The 22,260-nt window shown below is 42.0% G+C and overlaps 1 protein-coding gene across 1 annotated transcript in view; it reads left to right on the forward strand.

The window, feature by feature from the left end:
- The first annotated feature begins 6,635 nt into the window (after window positions 1-6,635).
- Window positions 6,636-22,260, forward strand: part of TCEA1 (transcription elongation factor A1) — a 33,120-nt gene continuing 17,495 nt past the window's right edge. The window contains exons 1-3 of the mRNA XM_067712330.1: window positions 6,636-6,863; window positions 15,162-15,224; window positions 19,989-20,094. Of these exons, the coding sequence (XP_067568431.1) occupies window positions 6,801-6,863; window positions 15,162-15,224; window positions 19,989-20,094 (232 nt within the window). The 5' untranslated portion in view covers window positions 6,636-6,800. The remainder of the gene's footprint in view (window positions 6,864-15,161; window positions 15,225-19,988; window positions 20,095-22,260) is intronic.

A 22,260-nucleotide genomic window follows, 5' to 3' on the forward strand; every position in this document is an offset into this window, starting at 1 on the left:
AAATAAATACAGCACAAACTTATATTTCATATAATTCAAAACACCTAGAAATGCTAAATAAACCAGGGTAAAAATCAGCTTGCCCTAAAGAAATTGCATCCTGCGGTACCCAGAGAGAACTCAAAAGGGACCTAAAACCCACACGGCACACTTGACTTGGGGTGTCTCAGAAATTACTCACCGTTATGAAGCTAGCACCCTTTTAAGGGCTGCGCTCTTTGTCATATGAACTGGAAAAAAGTCTGACTGCCAGGAAGCGATGGGGAAGCTTGTCTATTTTGGCTTGGGCTCTGAATGAGAGAGAAGGGAGCTCTTCACTTGAATTTGTTTAACCAGAAGCTTGTCCTCATAGATATTTGGATTTTGAATGTATACTATTAATGTGGCCTGGAAACACATAAGCTTCTAAGTTAATATCAACAATTTCCTTGGGGACTTCCCTGGCAGTGCAGTGGTTAGGCCTCGGCACTTTCACTGCTGGGCTTGGGTTCGATCCCTGATCGGGGAATTAAGATCCAGCATGCTGCAAGAGGAGGCACAAAAAAAAAAAAAAAGAATTTCCTCAGACTGGCTCTGACCCTCAGGCACCTGGAAGAGGCAAACAGATTCTTTTTATTTGTTTATTTATTTATTTAGGCGGCCTTCTCATCGAGGTGACTTATCTTGTTGCACGGGCTCTAGGCACATGGGCTCCGTAGTTGTGGCGTGTGGGCTCAGTAGTTGTGGCTCACGGGCTCTAGAGCGCAGGCTCAGTAGTTGTGGCACACAGGCTTAGTTGCTCCGTGGCATGTGGGATCTTCCCGGACCAGGGCTCGAACCCGTGTCCCCTGCCTTGGCAGGTGGATTCTTAACCACTGTGCCACCAGGGAAGTCCCCAAACAGATTCTTTATGGAGAGTGACATTCTCAACCCAGGCTGGTTAATTTAGCCCTGCCAAAAGTGAGCTGAACACCCCCAAAGGATGAAGCCTATGAGAGAACTACCTACACAGGAACACGAGATGACACAAAAGGTAAAGGGATCATTGGGCTCTCAGGAACTTTAAAAGGATAGATAGTATGAGAGAGTTAACCAACCAGAGAAAAGAACAGACAAGTGAGAAGGACACAGTATCAGAAAATGCAGCTTTGGGGACTTCCCTGCTGGCGCAGTGGTTAAGAATCCGCCTGCCTATGCAGGGGACTTGGGTTCGAGCCCTGGTCCGGGAAGATCCCACATGCCACGGAGCAACTAAGCCTGTGCACCACAGCTATTGAGCCCACGTGCCACAACTACTGAAGCACGCGTGCCTAGAGCCCGTGCTCCGCCACAAGAGAAGCCACCGCAATGAGAAGCCCACGCACCGCAACCAAGAATAGCCCCCGCTCGCCGCAACTAGAGAAAGCCCACCCGCAGCAATGAAGACCCAACACAGCCAAAAATAAATAAATAAATAAATTTATAAAAAAGAAGAAGAAAGAAAGAAAATGCAGCTTTGAAAAAGAAAACGTCTAGAAGTGAAAAATAACCACTCAAGTGAAAAATCTTAATGGAGGAGCATTGTTTATGATGGTAAAATATTTGAAACAACCCAACGTGGGATAAAAGTGGACCAGCTAAATAAACTACCCTCTGCCTACACAATGGATTGTTACACTGCTATAAAAAAAGAATGAGGATGCTCTATTAATTTGGGAAGGATTCAGAATACATTATTGATGAAGAAATAAGGTACAAAACAAAGGGGAGGAAATAAGACCATATATTTGACTTGACTAGAATTTGCATTAAAAGAAAACCTCAAATGCGACAAGGATGCAAAGAAGAACCTAATAAAAGTGGTTATGGATGGGGGAGAGGATGAGGCAGGTAAGGAAAGGAGGGGAGAAGGCCGGCCTTGGATATGTTTTCTTTTATTTTGCAGTACGCAGGCCTCTCACTGCTGTGGCCTCTCCCGTTGCGGAGCACAGGCTCCGGACGCGCAGGCTCAGCGGGCCCAGCTGCTCCGCGGCATGTGGGATCTTCCTGGACCGGGGCACGAACCCGTGTCCCCTGCATCGGCAGGCGGATTCTCAACCACTGCACCACCAGGGAAGCCCGGATGTGCTTTTTTTATTCTTCAGATTTTTTACTGTGGTAAAATATAACAAAATTTACAGTTTTAACTACTTTAAAATTATACAGTTCAGTGGCATTCATTACATCCACATTGTTGTGCAACGGTCACCACCATCCACCTCCAGAACTTTATCAACTTCCCAAGCTGAAACCCCATACTCCTTGTTCTTCAGATTTTGAGTTGTAATATCTGACCTACAAAAAATATTCAAATGGATGAATTAAACTGCATACTAGGGACTTCCCTGGTGGTCCAGGGGTTAAGACTCCACACTCCCACTATGGGGGCCTGGGTTCGATCTCTGGTCAGGGAACTAGATCCCACATGCTGCAACTAAAGATCCCGCATGCCGCAACTAAGACCTGGCACAGTCAAATAAATAAATATTAAAAAAACCCTGCATATTAGACACAACAGACGTGTATGTATGTGAAATTGTGTATGAAAGAAAGCTCTGAGGAATTTACTCAGGAGAAATCCCAGCAAGCAAAAGGGGAGGGTAAGAGACTAGAAAGGTAAAATTAAGAGGTCCGACGTAAAGTGTAATGGAAGTTGCAGGAGAGAAGAGGATGGGACAGAAGCAATATATGAAGATACAATGACTGACATTTTCCCAGACTTCAGGAAAGGTAAGAAATCTCAGATTCAGGAAGAAAAATGTTACTAAGAGTATAAATAAACTACTAAGTCTCTAAAGAGACATTTCATGGTGCAAAGCAGAACTGAATACCATAGAAAAAGGACTTAATAGCAACCAGAGAGAGCCTGCTTTCAGTGTCACACAGCATATACTTAAGAAAAACACCACCAGAGGTCAGAAGATAATGGAATAACATCAAAGTGGGAGAGAAAAGGACAATTGGGAACTTCTACAGAGGTCAACTCATTTCACAGTGAGGGCAAAAGAAAACCACTTTGTCATAGAAAGTGTATGAGAAAAAGAATACTGACAGAACTGTTAAAAGGTGTTCTTTCAGAAGAAAAATGAGCCAGAGGAAAGGAGAGATGCAAAGAATGGGGAAAGAGTGGTAAACATTTGGGTAACTAAACAAAACCGACTGCATGAAACTAATACTAACTTGGGAGCTGAAACACGATAAAAATGAAGTACCTGCCCAAATCAGTTGTACTTTATATACTAGCAAGGAACGTGTGAAAACCAAAATTTAAAACACAATACTACTTATAATTGCCCAAAAGGAAAAAAGAGTACCTAAGTGTAAACCTAAGAAATGTACAGGATTTGGAGGCTGAAAACTATAAAATGCTGATGAAAGACATCAAAGAAGATGTAAATAAATGGAGACAAACATCGTGTTCATGGATTGGAGGACTCAATATAGTAAAGATGTTACTTCTCCCCAAATGGATAGAAAATTTAATGCAATACCTCTCAGAATCCCAGCAAGATTCTTGTAGCTATACACAAGATTTTCTAAAATTTATATGGAAAGGCAAAGGAACCAGAATAGATTAAACAGTATTGAAAAAGAAGAAAGTGGGAGAAATCCATTGGATTTCAAGACTTACTATACAGTGACAGAAATCGAAACTATGTGTTATTGGCAGAGAGAGACACATAGATGAACAAAATAAAGCAGAAATAGCCCCACACAAGCACAGCCAAATGGTTTTGGACAAAGGTACAAAAGCAATTAAACGAAGGAATGATAGTCTTTCAACAAATGGTGCTGAAGCAATTGGACATCCAAAGCCAAAGAAATGAACCTTGAACTAAACCTTATACCTTATACAGAAGTTAATTTAAAATGAATCATAGACTTAAACATCAAATATAAAACTTATAGAAGAAAACCCAGTAGAAAATCTTCAGGATCTAGGGCTTAAAGTGTTTCTAAATAAGACAGCAAAAGTATAATACCTCAAAGAAAAAAATTAATTGGACTTCCTCAAAATCTAAAACTTTGGCTCTTTCAAAGACCCTGTTAAGAGGATGAAAAGACAAATTAAGACTGGGAGAAAATATCTACAAACCATATACCCAAATATCCAGTACCTATAATATATAAAGAACTCTCAAAACTCAATGGTAATCGAGCAGATGAAAATACATTCAACATCGCTAAACCATTAGGGAAGTGAAAAAACCAAAATGAAATATCACTATATACTTATTAGAACAGCTAAAATAAAAAATAATGTCAATGCCAAATGCTGGTGAGGATGCAGAAAAGTTGAGCTTTATTTCATCCCCACCCCTACAAGTTTGGAAGCTACATATCATTGTATTCTTTTTTAGTTAATATTTAAATGGAATGACTATTTCTTATCTACTTTCCGAAAATAGGAGAACCATAGAATATTTCAACTTCTATCATCCCTACCATTGTATATAAGAAACCCACAACTTTTCTTTTGAAGCATTCATAGATTGACAGGGAATTATGAAGATAGTACAGAAAGGTCCTGTGTACACTTCACCCAGTTTTCTCCAATGGTTACATCTTACATATGTAAGATGAACAGAGCCTAAGAAATCTGTGGGAACCCATCAAGTATATGGAGTCCTAGGAGAGAAGAGAGAGGCAGCAAGAATATTTGAAGGAACGATGGCAAATCTCTCCCCCCACCCAAATTTTGATGCCATTCCCACCAGATTTGTACTATGGTTCCGCTATCTCCACATCCTTGTCAACACTTGTTTTTATCCATACTTTTATTCTAACCATCCTAGTGAATGTGAAATGGTATCTCGTGCAGCTTTAATTTGCATTTCCCTATTAACTGATTGTGTTGAGAATATTTTAATGTGCTTGTTGGCCATTTATACATCTCGAGAAATGTCTAGTCCTTCGCCCAACTTTTAACTAGGTTGTCTTTTTGTTGTTGAGTTTTAAGACTGCTTTGTATGTCCAGGACACTAGGTTCTTATCAGATATAATTTGCAAATATTGTTTCCCATTTGGTGGGCTGTCTTTTCTCCTCTTGATAGCAATCTTTGATGTGCAAACCTATTTAATTTTATCAAAGTCCAGTTTATCTGTTTCCTTTTGTTGCTTGTACTTTTGGTGTCATACCTATAAAACCATTGCGAAATCCAAGGTCGTGAAGATTTATCATTGCCATTTTAACAAAATTAAGTGTTTCCAGGTTGCCTTTTGTAAGCTCTATAAAACTAACCCTTGCCCCCAACACCCCTGGAAAAGTGCACCACTGCTTGTGAGGCAAGGTACTCCCCAATCCATGGATTGTTTTCCTTTGGATAAAGCACATCAGATTCATCACTAAATTGTTTCAGTTTTGTCATTTGACAATGTTATGTGTATTTTACCACAGTGAAAGTATAGTAAGCTGATTCTTCGGAAAAAAACAAAAATGACAATTATTAGAGTAAATGTACAAATCTACAAACATAAATGGCGATTTGTACATACTCATTATTAACTGATGCATCAAGTGGACAACAAACTGAGGTATAAGTATTTGAACAATAAAATTAATTTCGGGCTAATGGGCCCATATAGAACTTCACATCTGCCGTTATAGAATACACATTCTTTTCCAGGACACATAGAATATTTATAAAAATTGATAAAACAAATCTCAATAAATACCTTAGAACCAGTAACTTTGCAATCGTGTATTTTTACTGCAATTTAAGTTGGGAATCAATAATAAAAAGACAATTTTAAAATGAAAAGAAATAAATGAAATAAAGAAAAAGGGACATGGTTCAAGTTACTCTTTCCCCCAAATAACTGAGGTAGAACAAAACCTTACATCATAATATAGAAAAAACATTATTAGGTGGTGAATTTTGACTAATGATGGTTTAATTGGGTGTGGGGATAGGTCTGCAAACTGCACGAGATGGTAGTCAAGGGCGTTACTTGGGCAAAGACCTATTGAAGGAGCCTATACTCTCCAGTACTGATAATTTCAATTTTCTACCTTGGCTTTATGTTGTTAGTCATAACTCTTTAGGACGTCAACTTCCTCACTGACCTTCAGAGCAGGCGAGATTATTAACTTCTTTGATGAGAACGTTACTGTCAACTATTATTCAACTGTATTCAAGGTACTGCGTCCAACATTCTGAGTCAGGAAACAAACAAGATTGGGTCTCCGGCTTTACGGCGCTTACAAACGACTTTAAAGAGGAAGCGCTTACAATGGTCACATTCCTACGATAAAGGCCTATTTAGGGGGATGGGGAATCTGATTTCCAGGCAGCCGTCGACGGCGGGGAAAATGCTGGGGTTCCGACTGACTGCAAAAGCCGCCCACGTTCCAGCGTCCAAAAGCCGCCGGGCTCGGCGTCCCGGGGCTCTCTGCGGGCGCCACAGCCCGGAGAAGGGGGACCGGGGGACTGGGGACAGGGGGTGGAGTCCGCTGGGCGGGCTGGGCGGGGCCGGAGGGAGCGCGCGCAAAGCTCGGCCGCGCCGCCCGCCCACTTTCACGACAGCCGGCGAAGCCCTGCGGCCCGGCGGACTCGTTGCCCAGCTGGTCCTCGATTGGAGGTCCCTGCTCGGCGCGCGCGGAGCTCGATTGGCTCTGCCTGCGGGGGAGGAGCGTCGCCTCCTCAGCCGCTGCCGCCGCTGCCGCGGGCTCCGTGAGTGAGGAAGCGCCTCGGTCAGGCCTGCTGAGGGCCCTCGCCGACGCCTGGGCTCGCCCGCCGCCCCGCCAGCTCCGCTCGCTTCCCGTCCCCCGCGGCCCGGCGCGGGGCAGGGCTGCCGGAGCCATGGAGGACGAGGTGGTCCGCATTGCCAAGAAGATGGACAAGATGGTGCAGAAGAAGAACGCGGTGAGCGCGGCGGGCGGCGCGGGCCGGAGGGAGGCCGGGCGGCGGGCGGGGGCCAGTCGGCCTGAGGGGGCTCCCGGCCCGCGGTGAGCGCGGCGGGTGCCGCGTGACGGCGGCGAGGCCCGCGCTCTGGGGAGAGGGTCCTGGGCTGGGGGCTTCGTGTCCCGCGGCCGCGTCCCGGGCAGGGGTTCTTGGGGGGCGTCCTGTCCCACTGCTGCGTCCCGGGCAGGGGTTCTGTGGCGGGGGCGTCCTGTCTCGCGGCCGCGTCCCGGGCAGGGGTTCTGGGGGGGGCGTCCTGTCCCGCGGCCGCGTCCCGGGCAGGGGTCCTGGGGGGCCCGCAGGGAGGGCGTCCGGTCCCGCGGCCACCGGCGCTGGGACCCGCCCTGGGCGCCCGAGGCCCCTTGTGATTAGCGCAGCCTGGTCAACTCCATCGAGGCAATAATGCTCCTCGTTATTTTAAACGTCACGGTGGTAAAGCCTCGTTGGTTTAGCTGAAGAGTGCAGAGAGCCCTCCCTGTTTGAAAGCATTCGTTCTCTTTTCTGGGCTCATTGGCCAGCGTCGAGAAAACAACATCAAACAGTGGTTTGTGATCAGTTTTAGACGTGAAACTGTTAAAGCAGAATGTGAATTTCCTAGAGCTTATTTCTGAAGAAGGCTGAACATTCCCTCGATTGTCTCAACCACCCTGCATGTTTGCTTAGCAATTAAAAAAAGGTAGACTATGCCAGTGTACTTGGCAAGTGGCTAAACTTTTTTGACCAAGTGCATCTCGTTAGGCCGCGGCGTGCGAGGAGCTGTGTTGAAGGCACTCGCACTGACGAGGCTGTGCTGCCGGCTGGGTTTGGACACATGTCGTTGTTGGTCCTCTCGAAGTGGTTTATGGTTGATACCAGCGGCGTTTTCTGTTACTGATAATGTGTTCCTGTGAACGTGTTCTCTTGTGGTTTGCAGGAGGTGCTCCAGTTTCTGCATTTCTGTCCACCTGTGTGGGCCACTTGCAGTCCCTTGCTTCCGAGTCGTCTATTTTCAGCTAAACTTCTGAAATTCTAAGTCAAACTAATGTGAAGGAGAAAAGGGCCGCTCTGATTTGCACAGCACTTTGGAGTTACAAAGCATCTGTGCAGAATTCTTTGGGGACTCACGACAGCTGTGTTGCGTTCATTTTACAGAATAAGAAACTGAATCAGACCGCTAAGCAGTTCACCTCCTTAAATGAATTGTGGATTAAGCCAGGACCCGAGTTTTCTGCTGGGCAGCAGGCAGAAGTAGTGTTAAACACTGAATTCTTAAGACTTCAGACGTAGTCGGCTCCTCTTTTCCTTTAGCAGGTGCATTGCCCAGCATGTAATTTCATACCCTGTTAATCAGTATTTGCAATTTTGGCTTTTTTAAGTATTTCCTGTTTGTTTTCTGTTCCAGACGTTGCCTGTGCCATTTATTTTTTCTGTTGATACAGGCCTTTCATTCCTCACTGCAAGTGATGAGTTCTGTATATTTGATTGGCTGAATGTTTCTGTTATTCCCGTTAAACTGGCAAGTTTCTTTTCTTTGCCTAGAGAACCCTGGACTCCCCTAGTAGAAGCTGGCTCCTAGGGAAAAAGGCTGTTACTTGGGTAATTTTTTTCTCGAACTCAGGCTATAAAATGTGTACCTTTTAATCATATAGTGCACTAGGTGTTTTTGTTTGTTTCCTTTCCTTGAAGTAGATGTTTCCTAGAAATGAGGAATTCCTTAGTGAGCAAGTATGGAGAAGACCACTTAGTATTTGTGTGCAGTTCTCAAATTATAAACACATAATGCGCCCGCAGGAGAATGAGGATAAGCTCCAAGATAGTCCTCAAGGCTCATTGTTCTTCTCAAATCTTACATTTCTAGTAGTGCAAAACTTCACCAATGTAAAAACTTGCCCCCCCCAAGAGAAAGGGAAAATTGACTGGCTCTTTTACTTTTTATTCCTCCTCTATTTTCCTGTTTGTCTTACAGAAATTCAAATAGGCAAATGAGATAGAGAAAGGGAAATGGTCTGAATGACTCTCCCTCCCTGCCCTCCAGAGCACATCAGCAGCCCATAAATAGTTTTTTAAGTGTTCAGTAATTTAACAGAAGTCATTCTGGGCATTTTAGGATTATGGTAGATTTGTTTCTCTTTTTTGTGTGTGTGATTTCCAGATTTTCTCTGAGTTAATTTTTATATTATTTTGATACTGTGAAAAAGTAAACTTTGCTTGAAAAGTAATAGTTGTCCTATGAATTGAAATTTAAGTGCTGTTATTAGATATTGTTTTAATAAAACCGTAGGTGTCACTTTTAAGTAATAATAAAACAGCTATCATTTATTGAGCTATTACTCTGAGCTAGGCATTCTACTAAGTTACCTACCTTATCTCATTTATTCCTGACAGTTTATTGAGATAAGCATTATCTCTATTCTAAAAATGAGAAAATGAAGTATTTAGAAAGTTAATTGTCTTAAGCCTAATAGCTACAAAGAGGCCAAATGAAGATGTGAATCTAAATCTATTTTGCTTCAAAGCCAGTACTACTCTGTTCAACTACAGCATCTCTAGAAGACCCTTGCATCTGTATCTGAACCTTGCCTGGGTACAGTTGTACGACCAGGGCACTTGCTGTCGTGGGGCAGACGGGTTTCCCTAAATACCCCAACAATATCTTGACCGGGTACTACCCAGGGTGTTGCCCCACGTGTGTACTTGATCTTAAACAGTACACGCTTTGAGGCCATGATGAACCATGTGAATTAGTGCCAAATTTTCAGATATTAGCTTTTTTTTTTAATAATGTATTTTTTAAAAAATTTATTTATTCATTTTTGGCCGCGTTGGGTCTTTGTTGCTGCACGCGGGCTTTCTCTAGTTGCGGCGAGCAGGGGCCGCTCTTCGTTGCGGTGTGTGGGCTTCTCACTACAGTGGCTTCTTTTGTTGCGGAGCACAGGCTCCAGGCATGTGGGCTTCAGTACTTGTGGCTCGCGGGCTCTAGAGCGCAGGCTCAGTAGTTGTGGTTCGCGGGCTCAGTAGTTGTGGCTTGCGGGCTCTAGAGCACAGGCTCAGTAGTTGTGGCTCGCGGGCTCCAGAGCGCAGGCTCAGTAGTTGTGGCGCATGGGCTTAGTTGCTCCATGGCATGTGAGATCCTCCCGGACCAGGATCGAACCCGTGTCCCCTGCATCGGCAGGTGGATTCTTAACCACTGCGCCACCAGGGAAGCCCCAGGGTGTTAGCTGTTTTTTACATAGCTTTTTTCTTGTCATTTTGACTTTATCAATAAGCAAGTCTTTGACTCCTAATCTTGGTTCAAATCCTGGCTCTTCTGAACTTTAGCTGAGTGGTCTTAGGCAAGTTTCTTAACATCTCTAAAATGTTTTTCTTGGTAGTGAATTGGAGATAGTTTAGTAAAGATTAGATGAATATGAAATTCTTGGCAGTGCCTAGGATATGGTAAAGGCTAAAAAACCTTCTGGGTTATCTTTGTAAAGGATTTATAGCACTAGACTGTAGAAAGAGGAGTCAGGTGAGAGCGTAGAATTTTCAAGCTCACAGACACATTTTGTGGGGTGTTGAGGTTTGTGTATTTTTTCTGCACTGAAGGCTTAGGGCTGAGTAGAATTAAATTGCAGAGAAAGAAACTGAAACTAGGTGTTAGAATTTCCTAGGAGCAGGGATACCTGAAATATGTACATTTCTAAGTCTTTATTGTACCTGGGTTAGAAAGAAAACTTTGGTTTCCATATTAGGGTGAGATTAATTAGCATAAATCGAAATTTAGAATGACTGCACAATCTTTTATAACAGCTTTATTTAGCTGTACATTACAGTTCACCCTTTTAAAGTACACAATTCAGTGGTTTTTAATATATTTGCAGATTTGTGCAGCTATCGCCACTATCTAATTTTAGAACATTTTCATCACTCCAGATAGAAACTGTCCATTAAGTAACCCATTACGTCGTCACCATATCTACCCCAACCACTAATATACTTTAATAAAATAAAAATAAAAGCTTTTATTTTCAAATTTTTATTTATTCATTTTTTGGCCACGCTGCGTGGCTTGCAGGAGGATCTTCATTCCCTCACCAGGGATTGAACCCAGGCCACTGCAGTGAAAGCACTGAGTCTTAACCACTGGACTGCCAGGGAATTCCCACAAGCTTTTAATTTTTATGAAGTTGATTTTATATATTTTTTTGTTGCTTGTGCTTTTGGTGTAGAATAACTACAAATTTGAGGCGACATAGTAAATTTATATTTCCTAGTTTATAGTGATATTGCTGACTCAAACATTTATAATTTGTTTCCTTTTTAAAAAAACAAGTGGCATCTTAATTTTTTAGACCTTAAAATCTCATCATAATTCTTAGTAAGAATTGTTTTTGAATTGATTGAGCTTAAATAATGCTCTCTTAAAATGCTGGCTTTATGGCTTTTTGAGAATATTGTTATGGTAGAAACAGACAATTTTTTGTATCTTTTATACCTCTTATCAACCATCTCCTTTGTGTTAGGCACTCTAATTTGATACTTCATATGTGTTACATTACCTCATTTGACCATTTTAACTACTCAGGGTTGGCATATTATGCTCATGTACATATAAAGAAGCTGAAGCTTGAGAAGGCCAAGTAACATTTCCAATATCTTGTAATTTGGAAATGACAGAACATGGATTTGAATCTAGATCAACCATATATGTATAGCCCGTGTTCTTAACTGTATATTCCATGTTGCTCCTTTTCTCTTACATCTCTTTGAAGAGAAGGAGTTTTGTATCCTGTACAGTCTTGTATATGCTGGGTTTCCAGTATACCATATTTTATAAAAGTACTTCTTTCTGATAACAAGTAGAAGTACCACCTATGTTACATGGTAGTGTGGTGGCTATTTATTTTTTAGCCAGTACTATGAACTAAATTTGACTCTGGAAGTTAAGGTAGGATCTTTCTTTCTCTTGCATCATTGTCTATAGGAGATGCTGCAATCTAGTAGACTTGACCTTTAGAGGCAGGTGATGATTGGGGACTGTTTGATAATGCTGTTCATCGGAGTTCACAGAGCGGAACTGCCGCGGGGGTTGGGGGAGGGGTTATGGAATGGAAAGAGCAGTGGTATAAGGGTCAGGAAACTGGATTCTTGTCCCTTTACATTATCCATCAGTGTGGCCTTGGGCAAGTCACTTACCTTCTCTGAGTTTAAGGTTTTTTTCTTGTGTAATTGAGGGTTTGAAGTAGATGCTCAAAGGTTTCTGCCTATTTTTGAATTCGCTGAGGTCAGAAAGGGTTTATGTTGTGCTCATTGCTGTGTCCTCAACACAGAGCAGAGCTTGGCATATGGTGCTAGTTGGGTGTTTGTTGAGAGGCAATAAGTGTCCTTTGACAGAATGGGGTAAATCTCACCCTTTCTAGTTAGTAATCATGTGACCTTGTGCAAGTTTCTTAACTTACCTGGGCTTTAATTTCCTCCTCTAAAACGGGGACGATAAGATTCCCTTCTTCCGTAGGGCTTACTGTAAAGATGAAATGAGATACTGCATGTAAAGTGTTTACCACAGCGCTTGGCACACAGTGACACTCAAAAGCTTTTGTCACTGAATTAATATACGATCATCTCTTTTTTGCGCTTTTCACTCACACAGATCATCATAGTTTTTTGTTTCTTTTTTTATAAATTTATTTGTTTATTTTTGGCTGCGTTGGGTCTTCGTTGCTGCGCGTGGGCTTTCTCTAGTTACGGCGAGCGGGGGCTACTCTTCGTTGCTGTGCACGGGCTTCCCATTGCGGTGGCTTCTCTTGCTGCGGAGCACAGGCTCTAGGCACGTGGGCTTCAGTAGTTGTGGCTTGTGGGCTCTAGAGCGCAGGCTCAGTAGTTGTGGTGCACGAGCTTAGTTGCTCCACGGCATGTGGGATCTTCCCGGACCAGGGCTTGAACCTGTGTCCCCTGTGTTGGCAGGAAGATTCTTAACCACAGCGCCACCAGGGAAGTCCTGTCTTCCTTTTTAATTGATCCTAGGTCAGAAATCGTTCAGAAAGACCATGGAGACATGGGTAGAAGAAAAACATCTATGGTAGATAAGGATACAGGCCCACAATCTCGCAATCAAAACCTTTAGAGTCTGATATATTTGAGAATTCCAAATTTTTCAGGTTTATAAAGATGATATAGTACAAACATCATATATTTCATAATATCCTCAGTGAGATCTGGGAAGTTCCCAGTAATCAGATATTAGCATTTCTGTAGTGAAATGCAGCATTTTCGCATTAAGTGGGATAAGTAGAACATAAATAGCTTTATGCAACTGTTGAGATGAGATGTTGCTGCCAAGTGAGTTTACTGAAAATCTGTAAGAAATGAGAAGTCTTTGGTTTTCAAAGGATTTTGGTTTGGAGATTTGCAGATACGGGATTGAAGATACTCGCTCACAAAAATGTCATGCCTATAGAAATTTGTAATTAATAGTAAATTTAAAGTCAGTGTTTTATTTTTTAACAACTCTAATGTTTTACTATTTTTAGTTGCCTGTAAAGAAAAATTATAGAATTTTGTGATCAGAAGGAATCTGTAAGCAGTGGATCATTAACATCCTTCATAATAGTCTGTTTCGTAATTTCTTTTGAACTTAAGTTTTTATTTATGAGGTACTGGGTTAAATTAAAATGATGTCTCTGTTTGTGGCCAGAAGAGTCAATACTGTTTTATTCTCTACAGCCAAGTCTGTCTGTCAACTTTAAATGGAAAAATTATCTGACTGGAAACCTCTGCTTGATTTTAAATTTAAGAAATATACTGATACCATGAGGTTCCATGCTTGTTTCTTCCTTTAGGGTGCATATGAGGGATATGTTGCAGGGCTTTCTGTTTTCCCTGGGTGTGCTGTGTTTCACTGGTTTGTAGGGTGCTAGTTTTCATATTTTAACATTTCAGAAAGCAGAATGAGTTACACATGTTGCTGGCCAGATGGCCGTTGGGATGTACTTTCACAGGCAGAGCATCAAAGCCAGCATCGACATTTGCGGAACAGGTGTCAGTGGCTTGGAAGCAAATCTGAGAGAGTAGTGGAGTGCTCTTCGACCCTCGAGGGACCAAATGGTAGCAGAGAAGCGGGGGCGAAGGCAGTGAGGCCCGCGTGCACCTCAGTGCCCACAGAGAGCTAGTGGCTCTGAGCTCTTTTATGGATTCTTGTGTGAAGTGTTGCGTTCCTAGTGTTTTGATAACAACTCTTTGTGGGCTAAAGACAGATATTATTGAATCTGAGTCAGTGAACAGTTTATAAGCATTAGACTCTGAGTGCGATATAGTTTTAGAACCGCCTTAGCCAGTTTTGATTATATTTTTCTTTTTCTGTATGTAAACGGTGATACATGATAAAAATTCCAAGTCTGAAGGAATTGCGAAAGTAAAAAGAGGTGATAAAAAAGTTTACCGTAGTTTAATAGTTTTTTTGTTAGTAATATGTAGAATAATGATTTGTCCAAATATAGTACATTAAGTCACTATTAGACTAAACGAAATATGACTGATTAAGTGGATGTATTAGAGGAGCTGAAATATGGCCGATGGGAGTGAATATCAAATTGGAACGTTGGCCACAAGCTGCAGGTGGCGCTGTTGCTTCTCCCCTTTTAACCTTAGCGCTCTCCATAAGTTTCCAGGTTTGTTCCGTCTTCCTCAGCTAACGTGGGAGCCTTTGATTCTAGGTGGCACCTGACAGTGGACAGGCCTGCCAGCTTAACGCAGATATTAACTGTGGATTTCCTTTTAGAATTTGCTTTTTACTGCTTTGCAAGAATCAGGTAGACAGCAGTGTTCTTGTGACTGAGCAGCGAGGTACAGGGGCCTCGTGAGAATTCCAGGGAAGTGATGCCCCTCGGGAATGCTGGAGGTGCTGCGGCATTTTGGGGACCCTCCCCACTGCTGCCATTCCCACGTCCCCAGGCAGCTGCCCTCCATGAATTTTGGGATGTGTTGTACCACCACAGTAAGAAACATTTTATATTTGTAATTGGGGCACATATAGACAAATACTGGTGAAAGTAAACTTTCACAAAACAACACTTAGGTGTGGGTTATAACCCAGTAAATGCATTTTATGATCCTCTAGTGAGTTGCAACCCCTGTTTGGAAAACTCTTTCTCTCTCTCTCTCTCATCTATATATCTATATACCATTCTCCTCACATGAATAAGTGAGCCGTAGTGAATTGTGGATAGGAAAATATAAATTTAGATCTCTAGTTACTCCTTGCTTTACTATCTGGGAAATTCAGTTTGAAATTATTTTATTTTACAGGCTGGAGCATTGGATTTACTGAAGGAGCTTAAGAATATTCCCATGACCTTGGAATTATTACAGGTATGTGTTAATATGTATCATAATTTTTGAATAGGTATTTTTGTATTTTCCTGTTATGGTGAAACATTATTAACTTGTTTTTTTGAGATGGTAACGTAAATCAGTAGTCTACTAAGTTACCATTATAGAAAAATGTTGCCTTTCTCAGGAAGAATAAAACATACCCTCAGAGGTTGACAGTGGGAGTGAAACTCACTATGAAAGGAAGTTGGACTCTTGGCCCTGACTTGATCTCCCAAGATTTCCCTTTCTGGATCTGCGGTCGCCAGCTGTGCTGCGTGAAGCTGGCCTGAGGGTGAGGGTGCAAGGGTCGCTCGCTCTTCTCCCTCTCTCAGCGCCGGCCTGCCCTGTGCACAGTCGGGTGTCTCGTCGTCATTGTGTAGAGTCATTATTAATGTTGCAGCTGGACTAAAACATAAAAATACAACTTTAACACAAGTCACAATGTTAAAAAGGAAGCTGAATTGTGAGATGAATCTGGCTATTTTCTACTACACATTTCTTATCATCCATGAGTGCCGCCTTTGATATTTCCATTCCATTAAGTCAGAATTTAGGGAAGGGTGACAGGGGTGTGTACGTGGTTGAGGAAAAGAAATCACATGTATTTTCACTAATATCTAACTGAAATCGAGCATTTCTTTCAATTATGAAGGCAGTAAACCACAGTTGAATTAGTATTTATGACTAACTGAAAGAAATCACAGATATTTTAACCTCAGATATACTGACGCGTGTTTTTGCCCATTATCATGGTAGCTCTTATATGTTACGCTAGATCTTATTTAAATGTTTCAATAAAGGAGCACATACATTACTGTATCACATTTAAGAAAACATTTTGTAACTTTATATAACTGCTTTTCTTTGTAATCCTATGTATTTATTTAATCCATTTAAAAAGCATTCTGAGGAGGAGTCCATAAGCTTCAGTTTACCAAAGGGATCCATGGTGGGAAAAAGGTTAAGAATGCCTCCTCTAAGAAGGAGAAGGGAAGCAAGTCATTAAGTCCTGTCTTCTCAGTTCAGATTGTCCAAGGATCAGCAGCTCTGGCAAGTCAGCTCTGAGAATAACCTTGAGTTTGTGTCCGTACCTTACCACCTAGATGTGGCCTTATCCCAGCAGTTCTGTGTGGGGATAGCCACATGGAAAACAACAGTAACCTCACCGTTTGTTTAAGAGATGGGTAGTTTTATAGAGGCTGTGGAGTTTGGGTAGGATTATCATTTATAACACACTTCGGATTTTTTTTTTTTTGCTTCGTTCCTTGGAAAGTTTATGTATTTATATAACAAACATTTGAGTTTTTATTAGGATTAGAAATTGTGTTGGGGTTATAAAGATGCATAAAATATGGTCTTTCCCCCTCATTGAGCTTCAAGTCTAGTAGAGGAAAACTGCCATGTAAACAAACAGAAAGGTATAGTTGCCCAGATAGACGTCTGTATAGGATTTACAGTAAGTCCCCTACATACGAACGAGTTCTGTTCCAAGAGCTCATTCATAAGTCTAATTTGTTTGTAAGTCCCACAAAGTTAGCCTAGGTACCCAACCAATACAATCGGCTATATCGTACTGTACGGTAATAGGTTTATAATACTTTTCACACAAATAATACATTAAAAAACAAACAAAAAATAAAGAAAACATTTTTAATCTTACAGTACAGTATCTTGGAAAGTACAATAGCACGGTATAACAGCTGGCATCCAGGGGCTGCCATCGAGTGAACAGGCAGGAAGAGTTACTGACTGGAGGAGGGAGAGGAGGTGGGCGATGGTAGAGCTGAAGTATCCTCAGCAATAGCAGACGGAGGGCGACCTGCCATTTCACTCATGCCTGACGCTGATGGCACAGGTTCTGGTTCCTTGCCGGATTCAAGTCTATCTACCCTCTTGAAAAAACGGTCCAGTGGTGTCTGGGTAGTAGCTCTTTTTTTCTCATCATAGATGACATGGTAGCACTGGATTGCATTCTGAACGGCCTCTGCAACCTTCGTGTACCATTCTGCGTTTGGGTCCTGTGCCTCAAAAACTAACAGTGCCTCCTCAAATAGAACTAACTTATGTGATTGGACATGCGAACACCCGTTCGCATCTTTGCAAGTTCGCAACCTGAAGGTTTGTATATGGGGGATTTATTGTGTTTGTTATAGGTAGGGCAAGAAAGAAGCACAAAGAAGTTTACTTCTTAATCTGATTCCTTAATCTTAACCTGGGAGGCTCAGGAAAGCCTTCATATGGTGATAAAGTGTAAACTGAGTCTCAAAACATGAATAGGTTCTCCCTAGGCAGATAGGACCGGGAAGGGTATTCCAGCAGAGAAAGCAGGATGTGGAAGCAGTGCGACCTGTTCAGGTGGAGGAAGTCTGATGCAGGGTTGAAGACACAGGCTGGCTGGCATGCAGGCTGCAGCTGCGGTCCTGAGAGCATCCTGCCCGGTGGCAGGGGGCGGGGGAGTGCGTGCCCAGGTTTGCAGGGAGGAAGAATCGGGAAGCTTGTTGACTGACGCAGGTGCTCAGGGAGCAGTGATGAGGGCCTGAACTAAGGGCGTAGCAGTAGGAGCGGAGAGAAGGGGTACTTGTTATTGAGGGACAACCTACAAGAATTGGTAGCCAACCAGATGGGGGGGGTGAAGGAGAAGGTGGAGTTTAGGATGACTGAGGTGTTTGCCGTGGTGACTGGGTAGATGGTGCCATTTTACAGTAAAGCAAAATTCAAGAAAACCTAATGTGGTGGGGTTGGGATGAGAAGGAAATAAAGGTGGAAGGGTAAAGAGATAAAGGATAATTTTGGATCCATTGGGTTTTGAGATGCCTGTGAAACAGATGTAGATTCTGCTGTGTAGCTGAGTTTATATCCTAGAGCAGTGCTGTCGGATAGCTTCATAGTCCTTTCCTCTTTCTACTTTCTTCTACTCTTCCCAAAATACCTCCTGAAAGGAAGAAACAAACTTATTCAAATAATCTTAGTGTTTCACTCTACCTCCACAGCCTCGTTTCTCATTATTCTTGACTGGACAATCTCTCCCTTAGGTGAGCATGTTTATTACAGATCCCTGTGTTCTCCTTATGGGTTTTCTTAGGTTTTAAGCAGAGCTTAGGTTTGGTCTCTTTAGTGATCAGAACGTTCTGTGATAATTAAAAAGCAGTCACTCTACAGTACACGGTTTGTTCATAATCTTATACCTTTGCTCGCCTCTGACCACCTCCTAAAGTCCCATTTTCTTTGCCAATCCGTGTTGATCCCAAGCTCCAGAACTGTATTAGTGACTCAAGTTATTTCCTCCACTCATGCCAAAATTGGGTTTTCTTCTAGGCGGGGGTCAGGCGCTGGGGAAGGAGGGGCGCCACAGGCATCGGGGCGGTAGCAGTCAGCACGTTAGCAGCATCCTGTGGGGCGGCTCGGAGACGACGAGACTGAGCTGTGCCGCCCGCCCAGGCACCTGCCTCTGGAAGGTTTTCTACATTGAAGTGCCTGCTACACCAGCTAACAAAGTAGTGCTTTAGAGAAGTTCTAAAGCATTCTAAAGTTCTAAAAGTCTTTTCTTCACTGAAAAGAGTTCTAAGAACGTATTATTTTCTACCAGAAAGAAGCCACTTTCTGTGGGAAAAAAATCCCCAAAACACTAATCTCAAATCATCTTGGAGTTTTAGGGTCATGAGTCCCCTGTGTCTCTCTGCTGTGGCACCTTCATCCGCCTTGCTCAGCTCTCCAAGAGAGAACACAGGGCACTCCAGCCAGACACATATTCTAGACTCTTGAGCAACTGTCCCGATTCTCTTTGTTGAGTACTTTGAATAATTTAAAAGGAAATCTTAAGGACCCATTTATTTCTCGGCCTTAAAGTTTATAGCAGGAGTTCCCTTCTCTTTATTTTCTCACTAACAATTCCTTTTGTTATTTTGTTCTTCCATATCCATATTTTGAAAGATTGTCTACTGACAACCTGAACTTACTAAATTTACCATTTTTAATTTATCATCCATAATTGGCCTGTCATTGCCTTTGTGTTCTTTAAGCACAATTTGAAAACCGTTGATGTGTTGGAAAGAGCATGGACTTTGGAGGTAACAGACCTGGATTAAAATCCAGTTTTGCCAGTTAGTAGTGGTGTGATGCTGGGCAGTTATTTATTGATACTTCTAGTCTGTTCATCTTTAAAAATAGGGATAATGATCTCGACTTTAAAGGGCTGTTAGGAAGGGTAATGAATATGGACGCTCCCAGCATAACCCTGGGCATGTAGTGTCGCCACAGTCAAATTATCTGTGTTCTGTGACATCCATTCTTAATATCTGTGATTATGTGCTGGTGTTTAAACCTCTGTGGGTGGTGGTATTTGTTTGGGTGTCCTTACAAGTTGCAACAGGCGGTGTACAGAGTAATCTGTAGGAGAATGTAGAGAAGCAAAGTGCGTGTGTTAGCCGTGGTTGCATCAGCCTGCCTTGTGTACAAACACAGACACTTTATCTTCTGTTCTTCTCTTGTGGGAAAGACTGATTTCATTGTGCTAGTTAACCAGCCTTACTTTAGTAGCAGGTTACATGCTTGCAGGTCTCAGTGATGAGAACCTTGATGCATCTAATGTTTGATTTGAAGACGTCTGTGTCTTAAGTCTACAGTCTACCACTAAAAGAATTCAGATAATTGATTTTTTTTCTGTTCTAAAATGGACACAGGCATCTGGGAAAGAAGAAAAGGAAACAATGAATTGCCTGAAATAAAATCGCTTATACGTATTTTTTTGTCATTGCCTTGCAGTCCACAAGAATCGGAATGTCAGTGAATGCTATTCGCAAGCAGAGCACAGATGAAGAAGTTACATCTTTAGCAAAGTCCCTCATCAAATCCTGGAAAAAGTTATTAGGTATAATCAATCTTCCATTACATATATTTATGATGTTCTGGTTTCTTCAGACATTGGGTTGTTGTATTCTTTTTCTCTTAATGAATATAGATGTTTTGAAATCAGTGCCTTATAATACTGGAGGCGGCTTTAGTCTGACTTCCTTGAGGGTTCTACTTTTTAAACTAGTCAGATTTAGCTTTCTTGTTTTTCAACATTTACAACTGAATTGCCTCTTTAAGAAGAAAGTTTTCCTCCGGGGGGGAAGGTGTGACACTTATGGAAAAGGTTTTTGAAATAGTTTTCTAACTTACAGAAAATTTGCAAGAATAATAAAAATAACTCAACGTGTCCTTTTTCTAGATCATTAATTTTTAACATTTGCCATATTTGTTCTGTCATATTCTCTCTCCTCTGTATGTATATACTCTCACACACACATATTTTTTCTGAACCATTTGTGAATAGGTTGCCTCTGTCATGCTTTATTTACTCTTTAATACTTAAGTGTGTGTGTTCTTGGAACAAGTTTATTTTCTTATGTAATCATAATACAGGAAATTCAGGAAATTTAACATTGGTGCAGTACGTTACTCTGCAGTGCATGTTGCAGTTTTGTCAGTTGTCCCAGTAATGATCCTTCCAGCTTTTCTCTCCTCCAGAACAGGACCCAGTCCAGGACCATGTAATCTAGTCTGCCAATGTGGAATAGTTCTTTTAGTACATTGACTTTTGAAGAACGCATGCCCCTCCCCCCTCCCCCCTTTGTTGTTGTGTGTGGGTTTTTGTTTCTTTGTTTTGTTTTTTGGGGCTGCACAGCGCAGCTTGTGGGATCTTAGTTCCCTGACCAGGGATTGAACCCGAGCCCATGGCAGTGAAATTGCGGAGTCCTAACCACTGGACCGCCAGCGAATTCCCTGCTTTGTTTTTAATAACATGTCCTTATTTGGGGTTTATCTGGCATTTTCTCATGACTAGATCTGGTTGCACATCCACAGTTGAGGTACTGCATACGTGTGTTGTGTCTTTCCCAGGTATCACGTGCAGAGGCAGGGTGGTGTTAAGGTTGAGACCCAGCCGAGGTGTGCACTGCATCGTTTATGATTTTTCCTCTTGTATCTAGTAGGAGTTCTGTGGTGGTCACTTTAAGACCCTGAAACCATCTTGTTCCCCATCGGGCCCCCCCCCCCCCCCCGCCCCAGCCCCAGTTAGTACCCACCGATTGTTGCCGAAACCACCCTTTACAGTGACAGTTGCAAAGTTACGATTTTCTAGCTTTTCTACTTCTTCAGTATTTATACGTTATCATTCTATAAGAAAGAACCCTCCTTTTACCTCCCAGTTCTTTTTCTATTATTAGCGTGGGCACGTGGATTCTTATTCTATATAATGGATTATAATCCATTACTGTTCATATTTATTTTGGTATTTATATTGTCCCAGCTTTGACCAGTGGGCACCCCTTCAAACTGGTTCCTGTGTCCCTTTGACAAGCTCCCTTCAGTTGTGTGTGTGTTTTTTTTTTTTTTTAATCTCTCTGACATTCTGGCATCACAAAATATGTTGGGCTTATCTAACCCAGCCCTGGAATGAGCCATTTCCCTAGCAGTTATCAGCCTTATATGGAAGAGAAAATAGAAAAAGCGAAGCTTTTAAAATTTCATAGACAGCAATAGTAATAATAAAAGACTTGTTACTTACAAGAACTTGGAAACTAGGAACCAAAAATTGTAAAGCCTATAAAATTTAGAAAGTCTTATCTTAAGAAAACTAATGTAATATATGATCCTGTATTGGATTCCTAACCAGAAGGAAACATTGCTATAAAGATCATTATTGGGATAATTGGCGGAATTTTATAAGGTCAGTGGGTAGGTAAACAATCTTGTATCATTGCTGGATCTACTTACTGTGGTTATATACATGAATTTCTTTATTCTTAGGGAATTCATAGTGAAGTATTCAGGGATAAGGGAGCATAGTATCTGCTACTCATTTTCCAGTGGTTCAAAAGAGATGTGTCTTTGTGCACACAGTGGTGCGTGTGAGTGTGTATGTGTCTGCACATGCGTGTGTATGTGCATGCCGGGGGCTGGGGGATGAATGAGTGAGGAAGGAAGTGTACCAAAATGTTAAACAGTTGGGGGGGGGGTCTGAGTAAAGCTGTTTGTAATACTTTCTTATAAC

This window comes from Pseudorca crassidens, chromosome 17 (assembly GCF_039906515.1).
Source record: "Pseudorca crassidens isolate mPseCra1 chromosome 17, mPseCra1.hap1, whole genome shotgun sequence".
NCBI classification, from domain to species: domain Eukaryota; kingdom Metazoa; phylum Chordata; class Mammalia; order Artiodactyla; family Delphinidae; genus Pseudorca; species Pseudorca crassidens.